The sequence below is a fragment of the Mustela erminea genome, chromosome 4, assembly GCF_009829155.1.
Source record: "Mustela erminea isolate mMusErm1 chromosome 4, mMusErm1.Pri, whole genome shotgun sequence".
NCBI lineage: Eukaryota > Metazoa > Chordata > Mammalia > Carnivora > Mustelidae > Mustela > Mustela erminea.
In genome coordinates this window covers 1,297,501-1,320,264 of record NC_045617.1, presented here as the reverse complement: position 1 = coordinate 1,320,264, position 22,764 = coordinate 1,297,501, and the positions used below count along the sequence as shown (strand labels likewise).

Sequence of the window (22,764 nt, the reverse complement as noted above, 5' to 3'; positions counted from 1 at the left end):
GCCTGGAGTCAGGTCACAGTGTGCGTCCTAGTTCCCTGTGGGGGTGGGGAACTGCCTCTCCAAGGGGCTCCCAGGGGACCGCAGTGGGCATGGTCAGGCCGGTGGGGGCGCGGACAAGGAGGGTGAGTATTTGTCTGGGAGTTTTGGGGGTGCGTGCCTGTCGCACAGACACTGCGGACCGTTTGCTGCGTGTCCTGGTTTCCAAGTTGAAGGGGCTTCGGGGGCCGCTCCAGGTTGTGGGGTCCTTTCCCTCACCGTCTCTGCACCGGTGCCATCACCGAGGAACCCTTCTCCACGTCTGGGCTCTGCTGGCTCCAGGGCTTTTTGAACATGCTTCCAGGAATCTAGTGGAATTCTCTTGTGTACGTTCCAGAAATTATTGTCAACAGGTGACCTTGCCTCACCTGCCCGGCCCCATGCAAGTCTCGGTGGAGGGAAGGGGGCTCGCTGGTCATGCTGGGGTCCCTGGCTAGAGGTGGGGAGAAGGTGGCTGTGGGCACCCACTGCACGGGCTGACTGCTGGGGGAGGGTCCCCCTGGACAAGACTAGGATGGGGTGCCTGGAAAGGAAGCACCCCACCACTGGGGTCTCTGGGTCTGACCACTGTGTCCCCCGCACCTGCCGCTGAGAGCCGGCCCAGGCTTGGGAAGTGGTGCTCGGCCTCCCCGGGCTCATGGCAGGATGGTTGGGAACAGATTCGGGTCGATGACTGCAGGCTTAAAGGCCAGCAAGACAGTTTGGGTAGCAGGGTGGGGACAGGGGACACAAGCACACAGGACTCAGGCATCAGGAGTGACGCGTGCATGGAGACTCACTGGAGTGAGCGGGTCAGCAAGGTACAGCGCTGGGCACAGGCGGAAGGAGGGAGAGGTGTGTTCTGGAATGTTCTGGCTGAGGGTTCAGAGCTCAGGTTTGCCCCTGAGGGCCTCAGAGTCTGAGGCCCCTCACTCAGGGAAGAGTCCATGTGGCAGCCTGGAGACCCGGGACAGAGGCACGCTCTCCCCACTGGGCGCGGGTCCTGGCCTCCCTGGCTGCTCTCGCCGCGGACGCCAGGAGGGCTCTGCCTTCCCCGTCACACCAGCGCCCCGGGCGTCACGCGTGTGCGAGGGCGGCCAGCAGGCCGGAGGCCGCCTTCACACCCGCTGCAGCAAACGTTGCCTTATTAGGTGATTTGGTGCCAGACTCGCCGTTTCCTGTGCTCTGTGATCTGCGAAAGTTAAATATTTAGACTCTGCTCTGTTTGAACACTTCTGCCAAAGCGTGTTTTTAGGTTCTCCTCCCTTGTCGGGGTAGCGCGCGGCCCCCGGGCCCCGCAGGAGGGCGGGCGGCTAGGGAGGTGAGCTGGTTGGGGCTGGGGAGGCAGGCCCGGGCCCGTGGGGTCAGTGCTCACGAGGACAGGACGGGGGTGTCCACAACTCCCTATCTCTGCGGCTCCCCATCTAACGCAGCTGTCCTGTGGCTGAGAAGGAACATAGCTCTTGGGTCCCCGGCTGACCTCAGATGTGGGTTTTCTCTTCCCCTTTGATGTTTATCTTTCCCTTCTTGGTTCTAAGTGTCTCCCAGTGTGTCTGTGACAGTCCCCACACTCTGTGCCTTGCTGGGCTGAGCAAGCAGAGCCACTCCTGCTGGGACGCGGGGACCCTCTTGAGAGCAGCAGGCAGAGTGCGTGGACCCACCGAGATGGGCCCTTTGCCGCCCCGACGAGGAGGATGGAGAACCCTGTCGGAGGTTGGGCGTCTTCGCCGAGCAGCAGAGCCAAGCTGGGGGCCTGGCTTTGCTGAGGAAAGCAAAGTTCAGGCAGAAGCAAGAAGTAAACTCTGCCGGACAGTGTGCAGTCTTCCCTGCAGCCGAGGGAAACTGCCCGGGCATCAGGCGGCTCCCCGGCTGCAGCCTGCTTGGGGACACGCAGCTCGGTAAGCTCCTCCCGCCGGCGTCCTCCGGAGCTGTAGCGCCCTTGTGGGGACGGCGGCTCTCCTGGGACACTGCCCCTGCCTCGAGCTGGTGGTCCTGTCCAGGGACCGGTCTATGCTCTCCAGTGCCTGACACAGCCTGAGCCACGACGCCCAGGGCCGTGGCCCGCCGAATGCTCGGGCAGCAGCAGGTGCCCAGCCGGTGTGCGTGGCGGTCGGGGCTCCCCCACGTGGCCGCGTGTTGGTCGGGCTGGAGCACTCAGGCTGTCCCGTGGGCATCGCGGTCTCCACACACACGGCCCTGGTGAGCACCCCGATGGGCGTGTGGAGTAGCTGGGTCACATGTCACACGGATTTGCCGTCACCAGAAGAGTCCGCAGGCACACGCCCAGCCCAAGGGTCTTCTCCTCACACGATCCAAGCTGATGGCCTGACGCGCGGGTCTCAGACTCTGGTGTGAGAAGCCTCTATACTCTTCACCGGCTGAGGGACCCAAAGAGCCTCTCTGAGCCCGGGCTGTATCCATGAGTGCAGGTGCCCCGTGTCCAAGCGGGCAAGGGTGTGCTCCCTGAGGACACGTCCTGTCTGGGTTGTCACTAGTCATTTGTGAGAACCCAAGAGCGAAGGGCACGTTGATATTTTACAGAAAGTGTTCTGTCTCCAGGGATGCCCTGGGGCTCCACTTTGAGAACCACTGCTCTGGAGGAGGGACAAGGCCTGGACATGTCGCAAGCAAGCAGAGGCCCCTGTCGCTGTGAGGTCGCGGTGGCTGAGGAGCACGCGGACGAGCGCAGTGCGGGCGGAGGTCAGACAGCGCAAGTCCCTGGCCTGAGCGGAGGGTCGGGGATCCCCGGAGGGCGCGGCGGACGTGAGGGATCGGACACGTCCACCCGAGGCCCGGCGCAGACCCGCGCGTGTCGGCTTCCGTCCCTCGTGAGAGCACGTGGCTCCTCGTCCGGATCAGCCGCACGCAGGCCCCGAGCTGCTTCTCCGGAGGCACAGACATGACGTGGGGAGCAGGAAGGGCCGCGCCCGGCTTCCAGCACAAGGAAGCCCCGAAGAGGAGGTTTGAGCCCCTGCATTCTTGGACATACTTGTTCTGAAATGGCCGTTTGCCCTTCAAAATCTGTCCATGTATAAAAAATTGTTTTGAGGCCCAAGTCCAGTCGGGCGTCTCCCCAGATCTGGGCGCCCTGCTCCCGTCTCCCGGGGGCTGGCTGGCGTGGACGCTCCAGGACTTTGGGATTTCCCCTCCTGCCCCCGTCGAAGAGGTGCTTCTGGCGTCAGCTGTCCCGGCTGTCTGGGGTCCAGCGATCCGAGAAGTGATGAAGAATGTCAGGGCTCCTCACGGGGCCAGTCTCGGAGGACGGCACCTTAGAAATGTGGCCTGGCCCCACTGAGGTGGCTGCTCGTGGGTGGGCGGCGTGGCTGTCCCTGCCCAGGCCCTGCCTGCCCGCCGGCCGCCCCCAGTGGCCGTCAGCTGCCTTGTCGTGGGGAGGGCAGTGCTCAGGTCTGAGGGTCAAGTGCAGCTTTGCAAGGAGGCTGTGGGCGGAAGGCCGGACGAGGGCACAGACGTGGCGACACAGTAGTGTGTTGGGCGGGGAGCGGATCGCTGGCTGTCCCGGGAGCTGAGCCCAGCCGCGGGAGGCCGGCTTCTGCGTTCAGTCTTTTGAACCATTCTGGGCTCCTGAGGAAGTGCAAGCCCTGGGCGTTGGGATTAATAGCTTGACCTGCCTCCTGTTTCCACCACGACTTGTCGCACAGCCTCGGGAAGTCTCAGACTGTCCCCGCACCTGTGTCCACAGGGGACCACAGGGTGGTTTTGGGGCTCCTTGCACGGGTGGTTAGGACCAAGGAAAATTACCCGGTGCTGCTGGAGGCTGCGCCCTGGGTGGGGTGGTCTGAGCCGGGCGCTGGCGCCTGCACAGGGCTGAGGGAGCAGGTTACGAGATTCCTCCCTGGAGGGCATGGTGGGGGCAGCTTCCCAGCTGAGCATTGAGGGGCGTGTGCGCCTGTGTGGGGCCCGGGGGTACCCACGGATGAGTGTCCGTGAGGATCTGTACGTGTCCGAGAGTACCCGTGAGTATCTCTGACCATGGACGAGTGTTCGTGAGTACTTGAGAGTACTCTGAGTATCTGTGCGTGTCCATGAGTGTCCGTAAGCCCACGGGCAGTGGCTGGGAGCGTGTCAGCGTGGACTGACCCCTCAGCTGTCCGCAGCTACAGCTGGTAGGATGAAGAGTGAGCCGCGCTCCGGTCTGACGAATGCTGTGGAAGTAGGACTTCTCCTGTCAATTCTGTAGAGTCCGTCAGGAGACCTCAATGACCCTAGGGCCCTTCCTGCTATAATTGTCCAAAGTTTGCTCATCTCCGAGTTATTCCCTCGCACGTAGGTCCACGCCCCGCCCCCCTTCAGCCCCCTTTGTACGGATCAGTCATCTGGGCTCAGGGCAGACGCTCCCACGGCTGTTTTCAGAAGTGAGTTTCTCTGAGAACAGAAAGGGCTCCTGTTTCCCAAGAAGGGAGAAGAATTCTACCTCAGGATCGAGTTCCTTCCAGTGACACCAAGTTGCTGTCCCTACAAGAGCCGCCTTCATGTCCTGTCATCTGTTAGCCTCCGCAGAAACGCTTGTTGTGGTGAACTGCCGGGAGGTGGTGGTGTTTCGGGGCAAAACTCTCAGGCACTGGAGTACCATTTCTCCCTGGGTCTGAGGGTTAAAAGCCATTAAGTGGAGGCCCTGTTGACCTACAGTACGACCAGTTCCGCCGGCTCAGTCATGCGGCCTCATGCCCTTTGCCCCGTCCCGTCGCGGGGGACAGGAGAGCCTGGGCCTCTGGCGGCAGGATTTATGCGTCTCTTCTTGTTTCTGTCTCTCTCAGTGACGGTGCAGGAGGGCCTGGTTTTCGCACTTTGTAAATGAGGGGCAGACTTTGAAAGGTCAACTCGAGAACACTCGGTGGGAGCCTTTGCGCTGTTCCTAACGCTGACACGCGTCTCGTCTGCCGGTTGCGCCGCGTGGGTAGGGCTGTGGCTCTCAAACGTCTGTCCTTTGTGTCCAAATGCTACTTTCGTTTTTTTCTCTCATCTGATTACTTAAAACCCACCATTCTTTCCTTTAACTACAGGCAAAGTAAACTAGTATAGATAAATCTTTTAAAAGAGTTTATCTATTTGGCAGAGAGTGAGACAGAGAGAGCACAAGCTGGGGGAGGGGCAGAGCGAGAGGAAAAGCAGCGCCCGCGGAGCAGGGAGCCCGATGCGGGGCTCGATCCCAGGACCCTGAGACCATGACCTGAGCCGAAGGCAGATGCTTAACTGAGCCCCCAGGCACCCCTAGTTTGGAGAGATCTGGCTGACTCTGGGTGTTGGCTTGAGAGGACACAGTGTATGTTAAACTAGGAGAGCGATATCAGTTTTATTTGTAGCTGTTTTAGGTGAAACAGATAAAAGTTTTAATTCGGGAATTTTCTTGAAAATGGAAAATATCCTGATTCCTTGTGTAAGGAATCCAAATATAACATCAGACTACTTTTCCTACCTCCCTTTAAGAAAATCAGTCTCCTAATTCTACACAATTTAAAGGAAAAGAAGTGACATTTCTGTAGCACATTTGAGGCTTTGCATCTCACTAACTACGAAAGGGCCATGAGCAGAGAACACGGACGAGGGGGATTGTCCTGGAGCTAACAGGTGATGCCGGGGAAGGCTTCGGGGTATGGTCAGCCACGGCCGGGCAGGTGTGCACCCGGTGAGCTGCCCGGTGAGCGTTGTCGCGGCCAGATCCCAACTCTGGCGGTGGGAGGGCTGGGGTGGCCGTCACAGCGTGGAGAGCCCTGGGATGCTGGAGACCGGAGGTGGGACCGGTGAGCACCGCGGACAGTGAGGCTCACGGTGGAGGAAAAGCAAGAAGCGGACAGCACGGAGCCACGTTAGGGTGATGCTGGCGTAGTTGTCTCTTACAGAAATCCCGGTGACGTTGCCTTCCACTCTGGAGGAGCCCTCCGGAGACGCCGGGCCACAGGGAAGGCAGAGGTGGGGTGGGAAGGGGGTGTGACTGAGCACCACTCAGCGTTGGGGCTCTGAGAGCCGGCCGAGGCTGCTTCTCCTCGCCAGGGGTCATGCGGCTGTGCTCTCCCCTCAGGGGCCTAGGCTGCATGTTTCCGATGGGAAACGACTTCTGGGTCCACAGTTACTGAAGTCTGGGTTTGTTGCTGTGGGAAATAAATATGGGAAAAATAACCGGGATGGACACCCGTGGTCACTATTTTCTTTCCGAAGAAACCGGATCCATGAATTGCATCCAAATCTTTATTTTTTTGGAAACATGAGTTTGGCTGTGGACGTCCCATGTTTCTCTTTGCTGCGGGTGTTCCTAGAGAGGGCGGTGATGTGCTGGAGCCTGACTATGGACTCCTGTTCAGCTCTTTCGAGCTCTGCCATCTTGAGAAAGCCGTAACATTCTTGGAGCCTCCCTTTGTTTTGTTGGTAAAACGCACGATGGGAATATATACATCCCTCGTTCTGGTATTACTAGGATTACAGGAGATTATGCAGAAGCAGAGTTCCGTGCCTACGAGCCTGTAAATATTAAGGTTGTGACCCTGGATTAAAAGCTAATCTGAAAAACCTTCTTTTGGAATTAAATTACATGGCTGGTCTCAAACACGTGCTGCTCTTGGGAGAGCCTTAGCCTTGTGACTCCCATCTGGTACCTTCTTCGAGTGGGCCTGTGGGTCATCCATTCCATTCATACCGCAGGTTTCAAGGTCTCCCTCCGCCCAATCTGCCATTTCAAGAAAAGCAAAGTGGAAGGGTATATTTCTTTCTATTTCTTTTTAAAATTTTTTGCCTTCTTTGATCATCTGTGTTGTATAATTAAAAAGAAAACCACAAATACTCCATGACTGATGAAGACAATGTGAGTGACAATCAGGGATTCGATTCTAAGGAAACATGGAAGCCGCTCTGAGGACATCTGTGGCCGATGGAAGGCGGCGCCTGCTTTAGCGCGTTATCTGGTGACTTGGCAGCAAAGCAAGTCACTCACCTCACCCAGACCGGCGCTCTGGGGTCCTGATGGCTTGTCCTCGCCTCCTGTCTCTGCCACTTGTTACCTAGATTGGGAAAATGATTGATCTTCTCTGACTCAGCCACTGAACTTACACAATGGTGGCGATAATCCCACCTCACGGAATTAACGTGCGACTGAGGAAGTGGACGGGCGCGAGGTGCGTAGTCCTACACGCCCACTCAGTGTTCTCACCTGACAGGCTCTAGTCTCTGCCCACGTGCAAAATTCAGTTTTTGTAAGTGGGATTCTACTGAACAAATGGCTTATCACTTTATCTCTGAAATGCCTGAATACATGAAGTCCTTTTTAGACCTCAATGTACTTCACAGACCTCCCTTCGTGTAGCCGTGAAACTCTTCATATCCACAAGTTAGACCGTATATATTCATACACAGCAGTCGTGTACCCAGTATTGTGCAGAGGACCCCACATTTTGTGATCCCAAGTGACATTTTCATAGCTTTTAAAACAACAGAACAAAGCTGAGAGGCCCCTCACTGGTGCAGTGCACTGACCGGACAGGTGTACATGTACATCTAAGTGGTTTGGGCAGTAAATTGGGGTATCCTTAGCCTTCCAAAGAACAGTGCTCTAGACACACCTTTAATTGGGTACTTAGTCATTTACTGCATGCGTGCTAAATCATCCATGATCTTTATCTGGGCTTCCTAGTATTTACAGTGTCAACTGCTTCACCTCCCATGTGTCTTGTAGCCTCGGATTATAAGGCCTCATTATTCCTTGTAGGTAAGGAGATGTAAGGTAGTCTTGATTTGGTTCTCTATCAAAGAGCTTGCCACCGGGGTTCTTAAAGCACACATATGGTCTTAGCAGTCTTTAAAATTCCGATAAGGCTTTCATGCTTATGAAAATCTTTCAACTTGGCTCAGGAGCCCCCAACCCCCAGCCTGGTCTCTGCCATCCTACATGTCCACCTCCTACCGTGGACCCTCCCACGATGGTCAAGCATCCTCGCGTGTAGCTCAGTGCCCCCTAGACTGTGCTTGCTGAACACACGTCTGCTCAGTGAGCTTGTCATTCACTGTGTGTGCGCTGGAAGCAAAGGTTAGGAACTAACAAGGGAACAGACAAGATGCTTCGAGTAAAATATTTGGTATCTTAACTAGGAATACTTTTTGAGAGAACTTTGAAAATACCATAAGGAGATACCAAAAAAAAAAAAAAAAAAAAAGAGAGAGAGAGAGAGAGAGAGAGAGAAAGAAAGAAAAAACAATGGGAGATATTTGTTTTGGAAGCTTGCCCTGGAATGACTGTTGTAGAGAGAGCTGCTGCTTCGTGACATATAACCCCAGAATGTTCATGGCATTCGATGACCGGTGTTTGTTTCTCACGTACCTGCTGATCTTGGCTGGGCTCTGCTCATGTGTCTCATCCTCCTTGCTTACGCGGGAAAATGGGAATGTTCTTAGAGCAAGAGTGGAGGCAAGGGCAAGCAGGTCCAGACGCACACACTGGCCAAGCCCCAGCTTGCTTGATGCTGACAGACATCCCACAAGCTAGGTGGTTCACAGAGCGGGAAAGGCTCACTGCCGGTGTGGAAAAGCTATAGAAACTCTGCTGATAAGAAGGGAGGAAGGATAGGTCAGCAAGGCCGTCTGCTGATTCCTGAAGTCAGTGTGCAATTATCCTGTGTGGGAGACCCTGGAGGAGGTGAGACATAGTCCGGGATTGGTGTGGGAATTGGCTGAAGACACAACGCATTTCCAGCCTCCCTGGCTGTGGTTGAAGCGGTAATTGGGACTTGGCAGAGGCCATCAGAGGTAAGCAAGCTCTAGTCCGTGCATGTCAGAGCAGTGCGGCAGGCCGGCGAACTCTTGGGAGTCGGGCCAGCTAATAATAATGAGATTGCAGGCCAGAGAGGACACTGGCGAAGGACACCGCGGACCGGATGGGGGAAGTGAGGAGGAAGGGGAGGGCTGGGCGCAGGGGCTGTTCATGTGACACATCTGACCAGACAGGAAAACTGCTTCTGACTTGGGGACTCTTACAAAGCAGAGTCACACCGATGTTACCGGGATCCTTTGGATATGGGACCAAACAGAATTTCCACTGGTTTTATTCACACTTGGGATGGAAACTCTCTTTAACCAATGAAGTCATACTTGGAGGCCCAAGAGTTATTATGGACAAAGCTAACACTACAGGTCTAGAGTCCCATTCAGCCTATAGATGTTCACATCCTATTCTTGATGCCATATTTCATGCTAAGAGCTCTTTGTTTTGTAGCACGTATAGATATTGGGACATCAAACCCTACTGGGAAAAAGAAGGAAAAGACTAAGCATTCATTAAGCTCTACTGACTGTGGGCGTTCATGTGTATTTTGTACATCACTGATTCAAGGCACCATCCATCAGAAGACACACCGAAAAAAGGAAGAACATGCTGCCAATTAAATTGTGACCAATATTTTCTCATATCTTAGAATTCCTATTTTATTCTTATTTTAAAAACTTGTAAAGACTCATTTAAGTGTTGATTTGTTTATTGAGGAAATTTACATGTAGTGAGATGCACAGACCAGAGAGATGTGTTTGGTGAAATGAGCTTTGACAAGTGGGAATGCCCATGTAACTCACACTCCATCAAGACCAAGACAGTCTCCGTCACATGGGCAAGCTCCCTCAGGCCTTTCTGGGTCAATGCCTTCTTGGAGATAACTCCTGTTTTGAATTCCATTATCCATTATTCTATGTTACTTTTCCATGGAGTAGAGTTTCATAAAGATAGCATAATGTACTATATATCCCTTTGTTTCTTTTTCTGTGTTCTATTTATTCATTCGTGATAAACACACACACACACACACACACACACACACACACACAGGGGGAGAAAGAGAGAGAGAGAGAGAGGCAGAGGGAGAAGCAGGATCTATACAGAGCAGAGAGCCCAAAGTGGGACTCAATCCCAGGACCCTGGGATTATGACCTGAACTGAAGTCAGACACTTAACTGACTGGCCCACCCAGGAACCCAGAGCTTCCTAGGACTTGGATAGAAATTGTGTTCGAACCACAGAGCAAGCTGAGAAGAATGCACATCGTAACGTCACTGAGTCTTCTGTTCCATGAACATGGTGCATCTGTCTCTGTTTGTGCTGGTTTCCTTTCGTTTCCTCAGCAGTGTTGTTTCAAGGTCTTGCACATCTTTTCATAAATTTATTTCATGTTTTTGAAGTTATTTAAAATGCCATTTAAATGTTTTGTCTTCTAGTTATTCAGTGCTACTACATGGAGTTACAGGTCATTTTTATATATTGACATTTTACATTGAGACTTTGCTATGTTTATCTATTAAATCTAGGAGTTTTTTTCTTTGTAGATGTTTTAGTTCCTTTACAAGCATAATTCTATCACATGTGATTAAAGAAAGTTCTACATTTTTCTTTCCAATCTTTATGTGTTTCTATTTCTTACCTTTAATGCCTTGCCTGGATACCCAGTGTAATGACAAACAGAAGTGGTGAGACTCTTTCCAGTCTTAGAGTAGAAGCCTTCAGTCTTATCATTAAATCTGATGTTTGCTGGGGGTTTTTGAAGTATATGCTTTTTAACAGATAGAGAAGGTTTTCCTCTAATTTCAGTTTTCTGGGAGTTTAGCCATTTAATTGACAAAGTGGTTCACCTTAATAAAAGTGAACACCTAAATTTTCCTAAAAGTGGATAGTTTTACTATAACTGAAAACATTTTAATATAAGGCATAGTGTTATCAAAGTATCTGAAAGAGTTACTGAGTATTATTTCTAGTATTTTAAATGGTCCCTTCAGTTTTGCATGACGTCTTATCCGCCATTCTGAATGTCTCATGTAATATCCCGTGATGCCTCTGACCATCTCATGAGGAGTTCCCTGCTATGACACCCGGCAAGTGACTCCTGTAACGTACACGACTTCCCTAAAGCCATAGGCCAGATCAGACTCTGTGTTTCTCTTTATCTTGTTTAATCTTCTTCACTTCAGGTCTTGTAGCCTGCCATATTTTTGGAACGATTACCAGAGATTTAAGTAAAAATGCTGACTTTGAATGTTAAATTTGCTGGGTTGCTTCTTCATTTATGGAAATAAATTAGATGGGGGTAAATAGAATGTAGAATCTGTCAGTAAAAGTTAGATAAGAGGATACGAGTTAATGGAAATACAGCGAGCAAGGACTATCGGTATTATCTGCAAATAGTTTCTGAGAAACTCTAAGGGTATTGGCACTGTTAAGTGAAAATTTTATGGAATTCTTTATGTCTTAGAACACAGAATGTTCCAAGAGCAGATTATTGTATGGATAAAGGGACACAGGGTCCCTTATAGAAAACAACAGTACCCCCCCTCCGCCCCACCAACCAGCCAGCAGCTGGGCAGTGCTCTCCCCAGCAGCACAGACAATAGCAACCTCGTTGTGGACGATTTGGGGCCGGGAGTGCTGGTGAGGTGTGCAGACGACTAAGAATGCCGGTGGTGGACATGAGGATCGGCAAAAACAGAGTTTCAAGTATTTCAGTCTTTTAAGGAGGTTTTTGGGATTCTGTGCCTGTTGGATAGTAAACAATGAAAAAGTCAATATTAATGTGGGACCCTTAGGGTGTGCGCCAGCTGGAAGAACTTACACGTGCAACTTGCATATTCTGGAAATGTAGCCAAACCCGAAGTTCTCTCTCTCTCTCTCTCTCTTTTTTTAAGAATGAATGTGATTTCTTTAAAAATGCTTTGGGCAACATCATACTAAAATCACATGGCATACGGTTAATGAGATCATCATTAAGTGCGTTTTGCTCCCTTTAGGTTCATAAATGTTCTGCAGCTGTTTGTCATAATCTGCTTTGCCTTTGGTTGTCAGATTATTGGAACGCACTGTCAGACACATTTTAAGTCACCAAAATATATTGCTAGCTTGGGAAATAAAATAATTTTTTAAAATTAATAATCCAACCAAATTTACAGAGGAAGTTTTCTAAAAATACAGTTGTTATATGATTGCAGAAATTAAAATTTATAGAAACAAATTGGGATTGTGCTCCTGTTTCTAGTTTAATGTTTTAATGGAAAACTATTGAGGCAACCTGTCCCCAGAGTGCTAATGACTTTTTTGGAGTCTGCTCTGAGTGGCGTGTGTGGCCCCGGAGGTCCGGTGTCTGGGCCACACACATGGGCAGGCTCTCCGAGCCGGAGAGAGCTTGTCTCCTCAGAAGTTGGCCAGAGTGAGTGGAGTGGGCCGGGCCAGAAGTTCAGGGCGATCGCCGCAGTTGTGGGAACAGTTAGCACGTCTTGCAGGAGCTCAGGGGACCAGCAGGGCAGCTGGTGAGGCCATGGTAGAGTGGAGCTGTCTGGACTGTAGAAGGCCGCGGCCTGGGTGAGAACAGATCTGGTGAGCTGGGTGGCAGGCTGCCCTTCGGTGGACGATGCCGAGATCCGGCGGTGTGATGGATTGTGCCTGCCATATTGAGAGCTGAGGACGGGTCTCTGCCACCCGATGCAGCCGGTGCAGAGCGCTTAGCAGACACACCACCGGCTGCTCCAGACCCGTTGGTAACTTGAGGTTTGTTTATATGTCAGTCGTTACGTGGTGGCCGGGTCACTGGTAGGATAATGTGATATGAATGTGGACGTCGGTGGATCCACCAGTTACAGAAAAATCGAGTATTTCCCCATTCTGATGCTTAAATACGGGATTTAAATCGAAACCCCCATGGTACTGAATGCACCTGAATTTTCCTCCCGGCTCCGAGTCATTCTTTACTGTCTGCATCTCTGTGCCTCCTGGGGGATTAGTGACACTTGAAGTTCATACAGAACCTATCACTTTGTTCCGCTGTGCTTGGCCGCAGTCATCCTGGGAGGCCGGCAGGATGGGCTAAGGGAGGACATGGAATTCGGTTTCTGCTGAAGTTGGTCGGATGAGAGACTGAGGGACCCAGAAAAGCTGGGAGCCTGGTTTCGACTTTAGAACCTGACCTTTTCCCTGGTGACCCCCACGGGCTCAGCACTCCAATCCTGTCCTCCCCCCCCCCATAGCTATACTGGAAGGTTTCTACTCACTTTCCAACTCTGCAGGAGCAGGTACCTTTTTATCCAAAAGGCTCCCTTCTCCACCTCTTTAATTAGAAAAATATCCCTTTGACCCCATCCTCAGTTCTAAATAACATCTCAACTTTTCTTTTTCCCGTGACATCGTTCTCAAATGGGGTCTGTCTTTGGGCAGCTTCTCCTGGGCAAATGCAGTGACTTCTGATTCATCGGACCTTCCTTGGCCCTTTCTATGAGCTCACATTATAATCCTGTTCATCTGTTTCCTTTTTCAATCTCTCTTCCTTCATACACGAACTCCTCAACATTTAGTGTAAGAGAAAATCATAGCAGTAAAGCCCTGCTGGAGAGGAGAGCAAATGGAAATATTTGTGTCTAACATATTAAACTAGACATTATACTTTGAATTTTGTGTGCGTTATTTTATTTTCTTGCTGAATTATTTTCCAGCATCCCAAACCTTATTTTTCTCCATCGATGGCCATTATTTGGAATGGAGTCAATCTAACTTCTATTTATATTATTGAGCTAAGCCCAGCTTTGGTGGCCTTTGTAACCCGCTGGGTCCAGCCGGCGGCAGACATTGGCTCTGCCCCGCCAGGCTCTGGGGCGTTGCCTGGTCGCCGTGCTCGGGGCCGGCCTCCCCTTCCGAGCTTCCTTATTTCCATTCTCACTGTTCCCTTCTCTCCAGAAAAGGTCCTTCTTGCCTGCGTCCTTTTCTAATGCTTTGTGGGGACTTATCGATATGTTTCTGGCCCTTCCTCAAGACCTGTCTCTTTGGGTCCCTTTCGAAGCCATGCTCCGGGGTGTCTCCGTGATCAAAAGCTTCCGAAGTTGTGATGAAATATGACTTATGTCGCTTTGCTCACCATTTGCTTCCATTTGAAGTTCTTGATGACCCTCATGGAACACGGGGAGATTGTGCCACCTTCTTGTGTCCCCAGCATGAGCCCTTGTGGAACCTGTGGTCAGGTTCCCCGGCGCTGAGGCCATCGTGGTGAGGAGGGCCACTTTCCAATGCAGAAATCATGCTTCTGTTCAGCCCCTATTCCCAGAGGCTGTCAGGAGTTTGTCTAAAGAAGATTTTCCTCTGCGATGCCCTCATGGACAGAAAACATAACTGCATTTCCCTAAGTTTGAATTTCCCATGTGGAACCAGATTTACCAAATAAAATTGCTCGTGTTAACATTTCTAACCAACCAAGATGTTTATGCAAACCAGCATGGAATTTCTTCTGACTCACCTCTAATGTCTTCTGTATTTTACAACATTTTTGGCAAATTATAAGAGATTGTTGACTTAATCAATCTTATTTTGCTTATAATGGATCTGCAAATATTAAATGAAATACTCAAAAGGGACATTTCCGGAATTTCCCGGAACCATTCCTGTAGATACAATGTGTAGTTGGATGAAGCATGAGAAGTATTTGGTGCCCGGAGAACCGCACCGTAACTCTGTTCACTAATAAAATTTCCAAAAGGGATCCAAGGGGTTGCTACAGTGAGCGGTGTGTTTTCCGGGGTGGGGGGGTGGGGGGGGGTGGTGGGTGTGCTAGAAAATTCTCTCCGGAAGAAAGTCCATCTATCTTGGGCTAACTACACTGTGGGTTTCTGGAAAGGAACACCTAGTTGCCACTGAGATGCGGCTCAAGTCTGTTTTCCTTGATGACTTCCCGTGATCTCCAGGGATGTCCTGGGCAACACAGTAAGAAATCAAATCACTGTCACTTTCTTCTTGACAATTTCCAACTTGGAGTGAAAGCAGCTTTCCGATGACCGTGTAATGCATGCTGGATTTTATTTCTGTATCCATGTATTTGATGAGCAAAATCTAGAATGTATAGCATAGGACAGAACTCCAAAGGAACAAATTAAAATTTTTTAAAGAATCAGGTGGTGGTGGTATCAGACACAGGGTAGCCACAAATTGTGCTTGTGTACTTAGAAGTGGCACGCGTGGGCTCTGGAACGGCGCCTGACGCAGAGAAGGTCTTCAACCAGGGGGTGTCACATGCACCGATCATTACTGTTATTTCAGAAATCAAAACCAAATGCCAACCCGAGGTCAGACTGTTCAAGGATCAGAACTTTGTTGTTTAAGTTCTTAACTTACAGACAAAAAAAAATCTGATTCTGGGTAACTAAGGATACAAATAATTTATTGGAAATACTTGGAGGCCTCGCAGAGTGGAGGGCGGCTCAGACAGCAGCTCCCCGGGGGCCCAGAGCGGGTCCGTGTTCCGCACAGCCCAAGACCATAGACCAAGGTCCTCAAAGTTCACGTACGAGGCAGATAGCACCCCAGTGGGCACGGTGGGACCCAGCGCAGGACCCTGCGGGCCGGCCTTGGGTCCCACCGGCTGTTCGGTACCAGCCTGGAGACCGGCTGCTGGGACGGGTCTCCGTACCAGGCTCTCCACACGGCGACCAGAGCGCCCGCCGTTAGCAGCGCGAGCTGCTCTGTGAGCCCAAGGGCCGATTTCTTTCTTCTCCTCGTATCCATGAAAATGATTTTGGCACCAGCTGTGACATTTGAGTGACTCGTGGGTTCCGTGATTATCATACAAAACCTGGCTCCGGACCGATACGGTGATTAGTCGCGCTTCAGTCTGGCTCCTCTGTGGTTTCAGGAGGACTTGTTCAGTCTAGGGAGCTGCGGAATAGCTTTTGGGTAGGAGCATGGAGAAGGATCTGAAAGGCAAGATTTCTAGGTTTTTCTAGTACATGTACGGAAATGTGTATGGTTTAAAAAATTTAATAGCATTTGGTTATGTCAGTAAGAACGAATCACAGAATTCCACGTATGATTATCGTCCTACGGTACATGCAGGTGCCAGAGAGGCTAAAATCCAAGTAGTTTTCCAACTATTATCGTCATAACCATGGTTCATTACCTAAAAAGAAATCTCCGGAGAGCCTGATATATGCCAGGTGCTCTCCTGGCCCTGGAGGAGGACTGGCGGTCACAGCCAAGTCTTCTGAAACATGGTCCGTAGAGACGCTCCGCACGTGACTCCTGCCCGTGTGCTGGGCCCGTGGCAGGTGCCGTCCCCCACAGCCGTCTGGCGCGCCTCCCGCCTCTCGGCCCTCACGTGGGAACACGCTCTATCTCGGCATCCTGGTGGTCTCCAGCTGTCTGATGTCACAGCTACAGTCACAGAATGGTAGCTAAGTGGCTCCTAAGTGGACCCGGGGATACTTCACAGAGAACACTTCAGAGGTAGAAAAGTGCTATAGAGATTTCTAATCAAAATATATCCACTCAGTGCGTTATTTTATTTTATTTTCCTTTGCAAGAAGAAACCTGAAAGCAGAAGAATGTCATTTCTAGATGCCACAGCAGCTTCTTGTGAGGACGGGTGTGCTCCTGGGGGTGTGGGCAACTCACCTGGGAACTCAGGGCTCAGGTCTCGGCAGCTCCTCTGGGACTGGGAGGCCCCACCTGTCCTGCCTTCGAGACACGGCGTCTCTGAGATTCGCCTTGACCTCAAGCCCCTGGACGAGTGGTCGTGCAGCCGGATGCTTGTTCCAACTTCTTCCTGCTCAGGGGTCCAGAGGCCACACCTAGAGAAGCTCATTCCACAGACAAATCTCAGACATGTGCCCACATTTTCTTTAAAATGTGTGAGAGGGGGGATTTAATTTGCCACTGTTCATTTTTACTGTCATGTATTTAGGCTGGAAGGATCCAGAAGAGGAATATTTGAAATATGCTGAACATTTCTAAATTATATTTTAAACCATGTGTGATTTGATAATGAAGGATAAAGTTATTCTCCATGTTTTACTTTATTTGACTCAAAGTCATTACCTTCTGAGGACGACTGAGTGGACAGGACTCACTTTGTTGGGATACTGGAGTGTGGATATGCCAAGGGATGGGCTAACTTTTAGAGCTTTCTTTTTTTCCTCCAAAATTTAATTTAAATTCCAGTTAACTAGCGTACAGTGTAATATTAGACTCAGGTGTACCATACAGGGATCCGGCACTTCCGTACATCACCGGTGCTCGTCACAAGGGCCTTTCCTCATCCCCGTCAGCTGCTTCCTCCGTCCCCCCACCCCGGACCATCACTCTCTGGGGTTAGAAGTCGGCGTCTTAGTTTCTCTCTCTCTCTTTCCCCACTATGTTCATTTGTTTTGTTTCTTAAATTCCACATATGAGTGAGCTCGTATGGTGTTTGTCTTTCTCTGACTTCTTTCATTTACCGTCATGCTTTCTAGGTCCATCCACATTATCGCAAATACAGCAAAAGGATTCCATTCTTCTTTATGGCTGGATAATATTCCGTTGTGTCTACACCAGCTTTCTTTATCCCTTCATCAGTCGATGGACATGGGGGTCTCTCCATAGTTCGACTATTGTCGATTACGCTGCTATAAACATGGGGGGCAGGTGTCCTTGAATTAGTGTTTTTTTATTCTTTGGGTAAACACCAAGAAGGGCAGTTGCTGGGCTGGGTAGTTCTGTATTTAACTTTTGAGGAACCCCATAGAGTTTTGCAGTTGGCTTATTTAAACCAGTGTGACACGGATGGCGTGAGATCCCCATCTGCCCAGAGTCCGTGGGGCGCAGGCTGGCCGCGCGATCAGACCACGGGCTTCGGAGTCTGTCGGTCTGGATCTGCGCTCTGGGGTGGCCCCTTTCCAGCTGCATGGCATTCGCTGTGTGACTTGTGCATTCCTCTGTTTTCTCATCTACCCAGTGGCTAACTTAGAAAACCCATGAAATGACCGAGGGCAGTTCAAGCAGAGGAAAACTCTGAACAGCAACTGTTTTGTTCCATGAGAGTCAGGGTTACACTGTTACACCGTGTAACTGTTACTGTTACACTGTGTCTCTCTCGTGGTTAACAGCAGGCGTTTCCACTGTCATTTCTAGGATTCATTGTTCTGCGTACACGCATTCTGCCGAGTGGCCCTGGGCTCATTGTGGGCTGAGACAGGGTTCCACTGTGCTCGCAAATAAGCCAGGCACATGGATGTTCACTCCCTTTGCTTCAGCAAATAAAAGTGGTGACAATATTGAAAGAAGTAGAACATGATTCTAGGTCCAGCACAGATTGTAAAAAAATGTTAGAAAATACTTACAAATGGCCTTGGTGCTTACATCCCAGACGTAAACCTGGCACCGGCTGACGTCCAGCTTTTCCCGCAGTCCTGTCGTGTGTCCAGAACCGTCGCCCCTAACAGGAGGGGTCCCGGGGCACGTGGGCCCGCCGTGCCGCAACTCTCTCCTGATGTGTCTGCCGCTCCGACGGACCAGCCCCAGCCCCTTCCTTCTCAGGTCTCGGGGCTCTCCGGGCACCCTCAGGGACTCCGCACGGGGCTGCCCCGTGCTGTACGCTCACACCCCTGTCTTTCTTCCCCCAGTGTCCTCGTGTGACCAGGAGCAGCAGTCAGCCCTGGAGGAGGCCAGGCGGCCCGAGAGCGACAATGTGGTGATCCCCGAGTGCGCCCACGGCGGCCTCTACAAGCCGGTGCAGTGCCACCCCTCAACTGGCTACTGCTGGTGTGTCCTGGTGGACACCGGACGCCCCATCCCCGGAACGTCTACCAGGTAAAGCTGTGCCCATGGGCCAAGGGAGGGAGGAGATGGGGGGGGCAAGCCCCCATGGGTGCCTCCAACGTGGATGCCTGGCGGCCAGACTTCGCTTGGTTGCCCGACTGTTCCCGCCATGCGCTCGCTTCCCTGTCTAGGCAGCCTGCAGAAACCGATGGCTCTGGCCGTCAGAAGCCGGAGGAAACCACTCTGGGACGGCCGCCGGGAGCTGCCTGTGTGAATGACAGCAGGTGGCTCTGGAGGCTGAGCTCTTTATGCAGTGTTTGCTTCTGTCGATACAGACGCAGGCTGGGACTATGGAAACTGGCTCTGGGATCTGGCGTGGTGGGCACTCAGGTAGCACTGGAAGCTTCCGTGGGCTTCTGGTTTTGGCAAAGGGCGCCAAGTATTTCCCAGGCTGAAAGAACTGACCTCCCAGAAGGGCTGTCTGTAGCACGAAAGCAAAGACGGTGCGCTAAAGGCCAGAGCAGCACGCGCTGCGCCGGGCTCTGAGATACAGAAACGGGGCTCCCTCCTGCTCCGTGAGTTTGGGCGAACGGCTGCGTGACCCGAATCACACAAACGACTCACGGAGTTTGTAAAAACACGAGTGAAGATGTGTTTGCCATTCTTTGTTGTATGAAGTGATCTCAAATGTCCATAGATTTATATAAAAACAATTATAAATGTACAAAAATATTCTTCTCAAAAGCTGTCAAATTTAGCCACTGGTTTCTTTTCTAGGACCTAGACACAGGCATGTTGACACTTCCTAAATTATTTCCCCCAATTTTTCAAGTATGACCATGAGTTATTTCAAGGAAGAAACACTCCATCTCTTCATCTTCCCATGCATCCTCTTACGTGTCTGTCTGTCTGTCTGTCTGTCCATCCGTCCGTCCTCCCATCCGTCCGTCTACCCACCAGCCCTCCCGCTCCCTTCCTTCCTACCTTCCGTTCATCCATCTCGAATGCGGATGGTCCACGAGAGCCCATCACTATCCCGCGGCTGGGGAAGGAGCACTGACCCACCGAGCAGGTCTCCTCCCGCAGGGACTTTCTCTCCAGCTTGGGGAGTATCAGGGAAGGAGCAAGCGGCGGCACTCCTGCTGCGGCACAAGGGAGACCTCACATCCCAACGGCATCCAATCTTAGCAGCTCGCACCCTCAAAGGTGAAGGTCTCAGCAGTTCAAGGGCTTTGATGAGCATCTGTTGCTGCTGCTGTTCTCTCGGCTTTGACACCTTTACGTACGGGATTGCTTTGTGATTTATCCCTGACAGAGTTTCTAGAAGCATCATCTAACAGAGTTGGGGCTTCCTTCTGACGGCAAGGAAAGCCTTCCCCTTAGGCTTTCTGGGGGGCTCCCCTCACTGGGATGCTCAGCCTGTCACCCCCAGACCAGGCCTACTGTTCCTGGAGGAGGGTTCCCATCATTTGGCACCAGACCTGGGACAAGCCACCTCCCAGTGCCCTCACTGTCATGCCTGCTGTTCTAGGGGTGAGGAATGTACCAGAAACAAAACGCACAGAACCCAAGCTCCCACAGGGCTTCTGTTCCAATGGAAGGAGACAGACTTTAGGCAAAGCCGTGAAGTAGTTGCGCTGAGTATCGGGAAATGTGCCGGCGAATGCCCACTGCTCTGCAGGAGAATGAACCAGGAAGAGGACAGGCTGTGCGGGGGTGGGACGGGGGGCTTCAGCTTGACCTGAAGGCAGGGGATCCACCCTGGAAAGCGGATGTTGGAGTCAAGTCCTGAAGATCCTGGGGGTTGATCTGACAGACGTATGCAGGGGCGCAGTCCAGACGGAGGGAGTGAGCGCTGCCTGGCACAGTGGAGGACCCGGAGCCAGAACCCAGTTGTTTGGACCCAAAGCCAAGGTGTATCAGTTAGGACATTTTTCGTGTCTAACAGTGGTAACTCTGACAAGTAGGCATAAACACGAGGCTGCTTCACCTCAGGTAAGAATTACAGAGGTGGAGAAAGCTCCGTTTCGGTTGGCGCTGTGATCCGCTGAGGTTGGTGAGGACACAGTGGACGCTGTGATCCGGTGAGGTCGGTGAGGACACAGTTGTCTTTGCCCTTGGACTCTTCTCATGGTGCCGAGTGGCCGCCAGGATCCGGGCATCTCATCCAGACACCGCAGCATTCAGGAGATGCACCGCCTGTCTCTGTCTTTCTTAGGAAGCCAACCCACCCTCCCTCCGAGGCCCCTAGTGAATTTAACGCATGAATTGTTGGCCAGAATTGGATCAAGCGACCATGGCTAAGCCCGTCACCAGCAGGAAAAATTAGTTTAAACTGATCTCTAGGGGGGCGTGGGTGTTGGGAAATCAGTCCAAATTACCAATATTAAGGGACATCTGGTAAGCTGCTGGCCAGCGTCCGCAGCCCAGCCAGCACCGGGTTGCCTCGGTGGCGGACCAGCATCATCGGGGAGGCCCTCCGCGTTCCTGTGTAAATGCCCAGTCGTGTTCGGGCTCCTCTCTTGTGATTTTCTGAAATAATCCGTTCCAGGGAGAAGCTTCATGGATTTGCGTTAACGTTGGGGTAGGCGACTCAGGTTTTCGCCCTCACTTATCCTTCCCATTTGTACTGGCTGCTGGGGAAGGACGACTTAAAAATCCGGGACAGAGAGAAGCCGTACACATAAGAAGCATTGTCGTAGCCAGCTTCCTTTTCCTTGTGTCCCCAAGCAAGAACGCTAAAACGCATGGGTTCTGTGGTAGGCTGTGCTGAGGACGACAAGCCCACGTGGTTTGCCTGCCGGGGCAGACGGCTGCCTCCTTCTCACAGGGCTGCTAATCTGATCATCTAGGGGTGATCATCCGGGTGGAAGCGTGCGTTGGTCCAGGTGCAGAAGCGCTTCCCGGTCCTCCTGCTTTTTCGGTGTCAGAACTGACATTTGAGCTACACGTACAGATTGCCTGTGGGCTGGAGCCCAGGCAGCTGCCCGAGCCCACAGCATGGGCGGCAGGACAGGATCTGGGCTGCGAGGGGCAGCTTCCGGCCTGGCCACTGCCGCGGGGTGGGGAGAGCGGGCACGGGCGTCGGAGGGAGCGTGGCGGGCGGACTGCCCGCGAGCGCATCAGCGCCCAGGGCGGGCAGGCTCCCCTTCCACATCGTCACAGCTGAGGACGGGCTCACCCATCGCCGCTGGCTCCAGGCCCTTCTTAGGTCGCCCCGTCCCAGCTTCAGGAACCGACTCTCTCAGTGGCCGAGTGCACGGGCCCCGGAGCGTGAAATCATGTCTGCCCCTGGCAGAAAGCCCGCTCTCTCATGGGCCAGCGGATGGGGAAGGAAGACGTGTTCATTTTTTTTTTTCATACAAATAAGTTCAACAGTATTGAAAAGAATGTGATGGATGTCAACCCTGAATTTGATTTTTTTTCGAGCCTTCAAAGGCATTAATTCTATTTCTGGAGATTGCCAGTTCTGCAGGTCAAGGCACTTCCCAATATTCTTTAAAAGAGGCAGGATACTTTCATTTAAATATACTTTTTTTTGCATCAGCAAAATGCTAGGATTCTTAAGACACGTCCAGGACAAATTGGGAACAAAACCAGAATGACCAGGGTGGCTAGCTGCTGGGTCGCTGCAGAGTTCGAGATCAGAACGGGGGTTTGGAAACAGTGTGGTCTCTTACCGCCCTTGTGAAGACGCCGGCACTGACTCCCGGCACTCCGGAGGCTCTGCACAGAGTTCCTATTACCCGTTCAGCTTCTAACCCGACAGAGCAGCCGTGAGCGTCCCCGAGGTGCGCTCGGGTATTCCTAGGAGCAGGATGTCCCCCGGAACGGCCGGGCCCTGAGTTTCCAGCTCATCCATCGGGAGCTGGAACACTTGCTTGTCTTTTCACGGCTCCGCTTTGACGGGCCGTCAGCTGTGACGACGTCCCTTCTAATGCAGGTGTCAGTTCCAGCCTATTCCAGCTCCCCAGACACTGACCCAGAGCCTGGAACGGGGAATTCTGCAGATTGACGCGTGTCTGTGAAAACAGGCGACTCACGGGCTGGCTGCTTCTGCTCGGTTCCTCTTGGCAAATGTCCGGCTCTCATCTCCCTGCTATGGTGCCGGGAGGGACAGGAGTCCCCCGGGCTGTGACGTGGGTCCCCCTCCTCTTGCTCGCATTCTCACGGCTGTGGCTCCTCTGCCGTCTGTAAGGAACCCCACCGCATTTCACAAGAACATGAGCTAA

General features: G+C 52.0%; 1 protein-coding gene across 2 annotated transcripts in view; it reads left to right on the top strand.

Annotated features, from left to right (window-relative positions):
* The window catches only part of SMOC2 (SPARC related modular calcium binding 2), a 148,575-nt gene that overhangs the window by 88,576 nt on the left and 37,235 nt on the right, over positions 1 to 22,764 (top strand). For both annotated transcript variants that reach the window (XM_032338451.1, XM_032338452.1), the window contains exon 8: positions 18,397 to 18,583. In XM_032338451.1, coding sequence (XP_032194342.1) covers positions 18,397 to 18,583 — 187 coding nt within the window. The remainder of the gene's footprint in view (positions 1 to 18,396; positions 18,584 to 22,764) is intronic.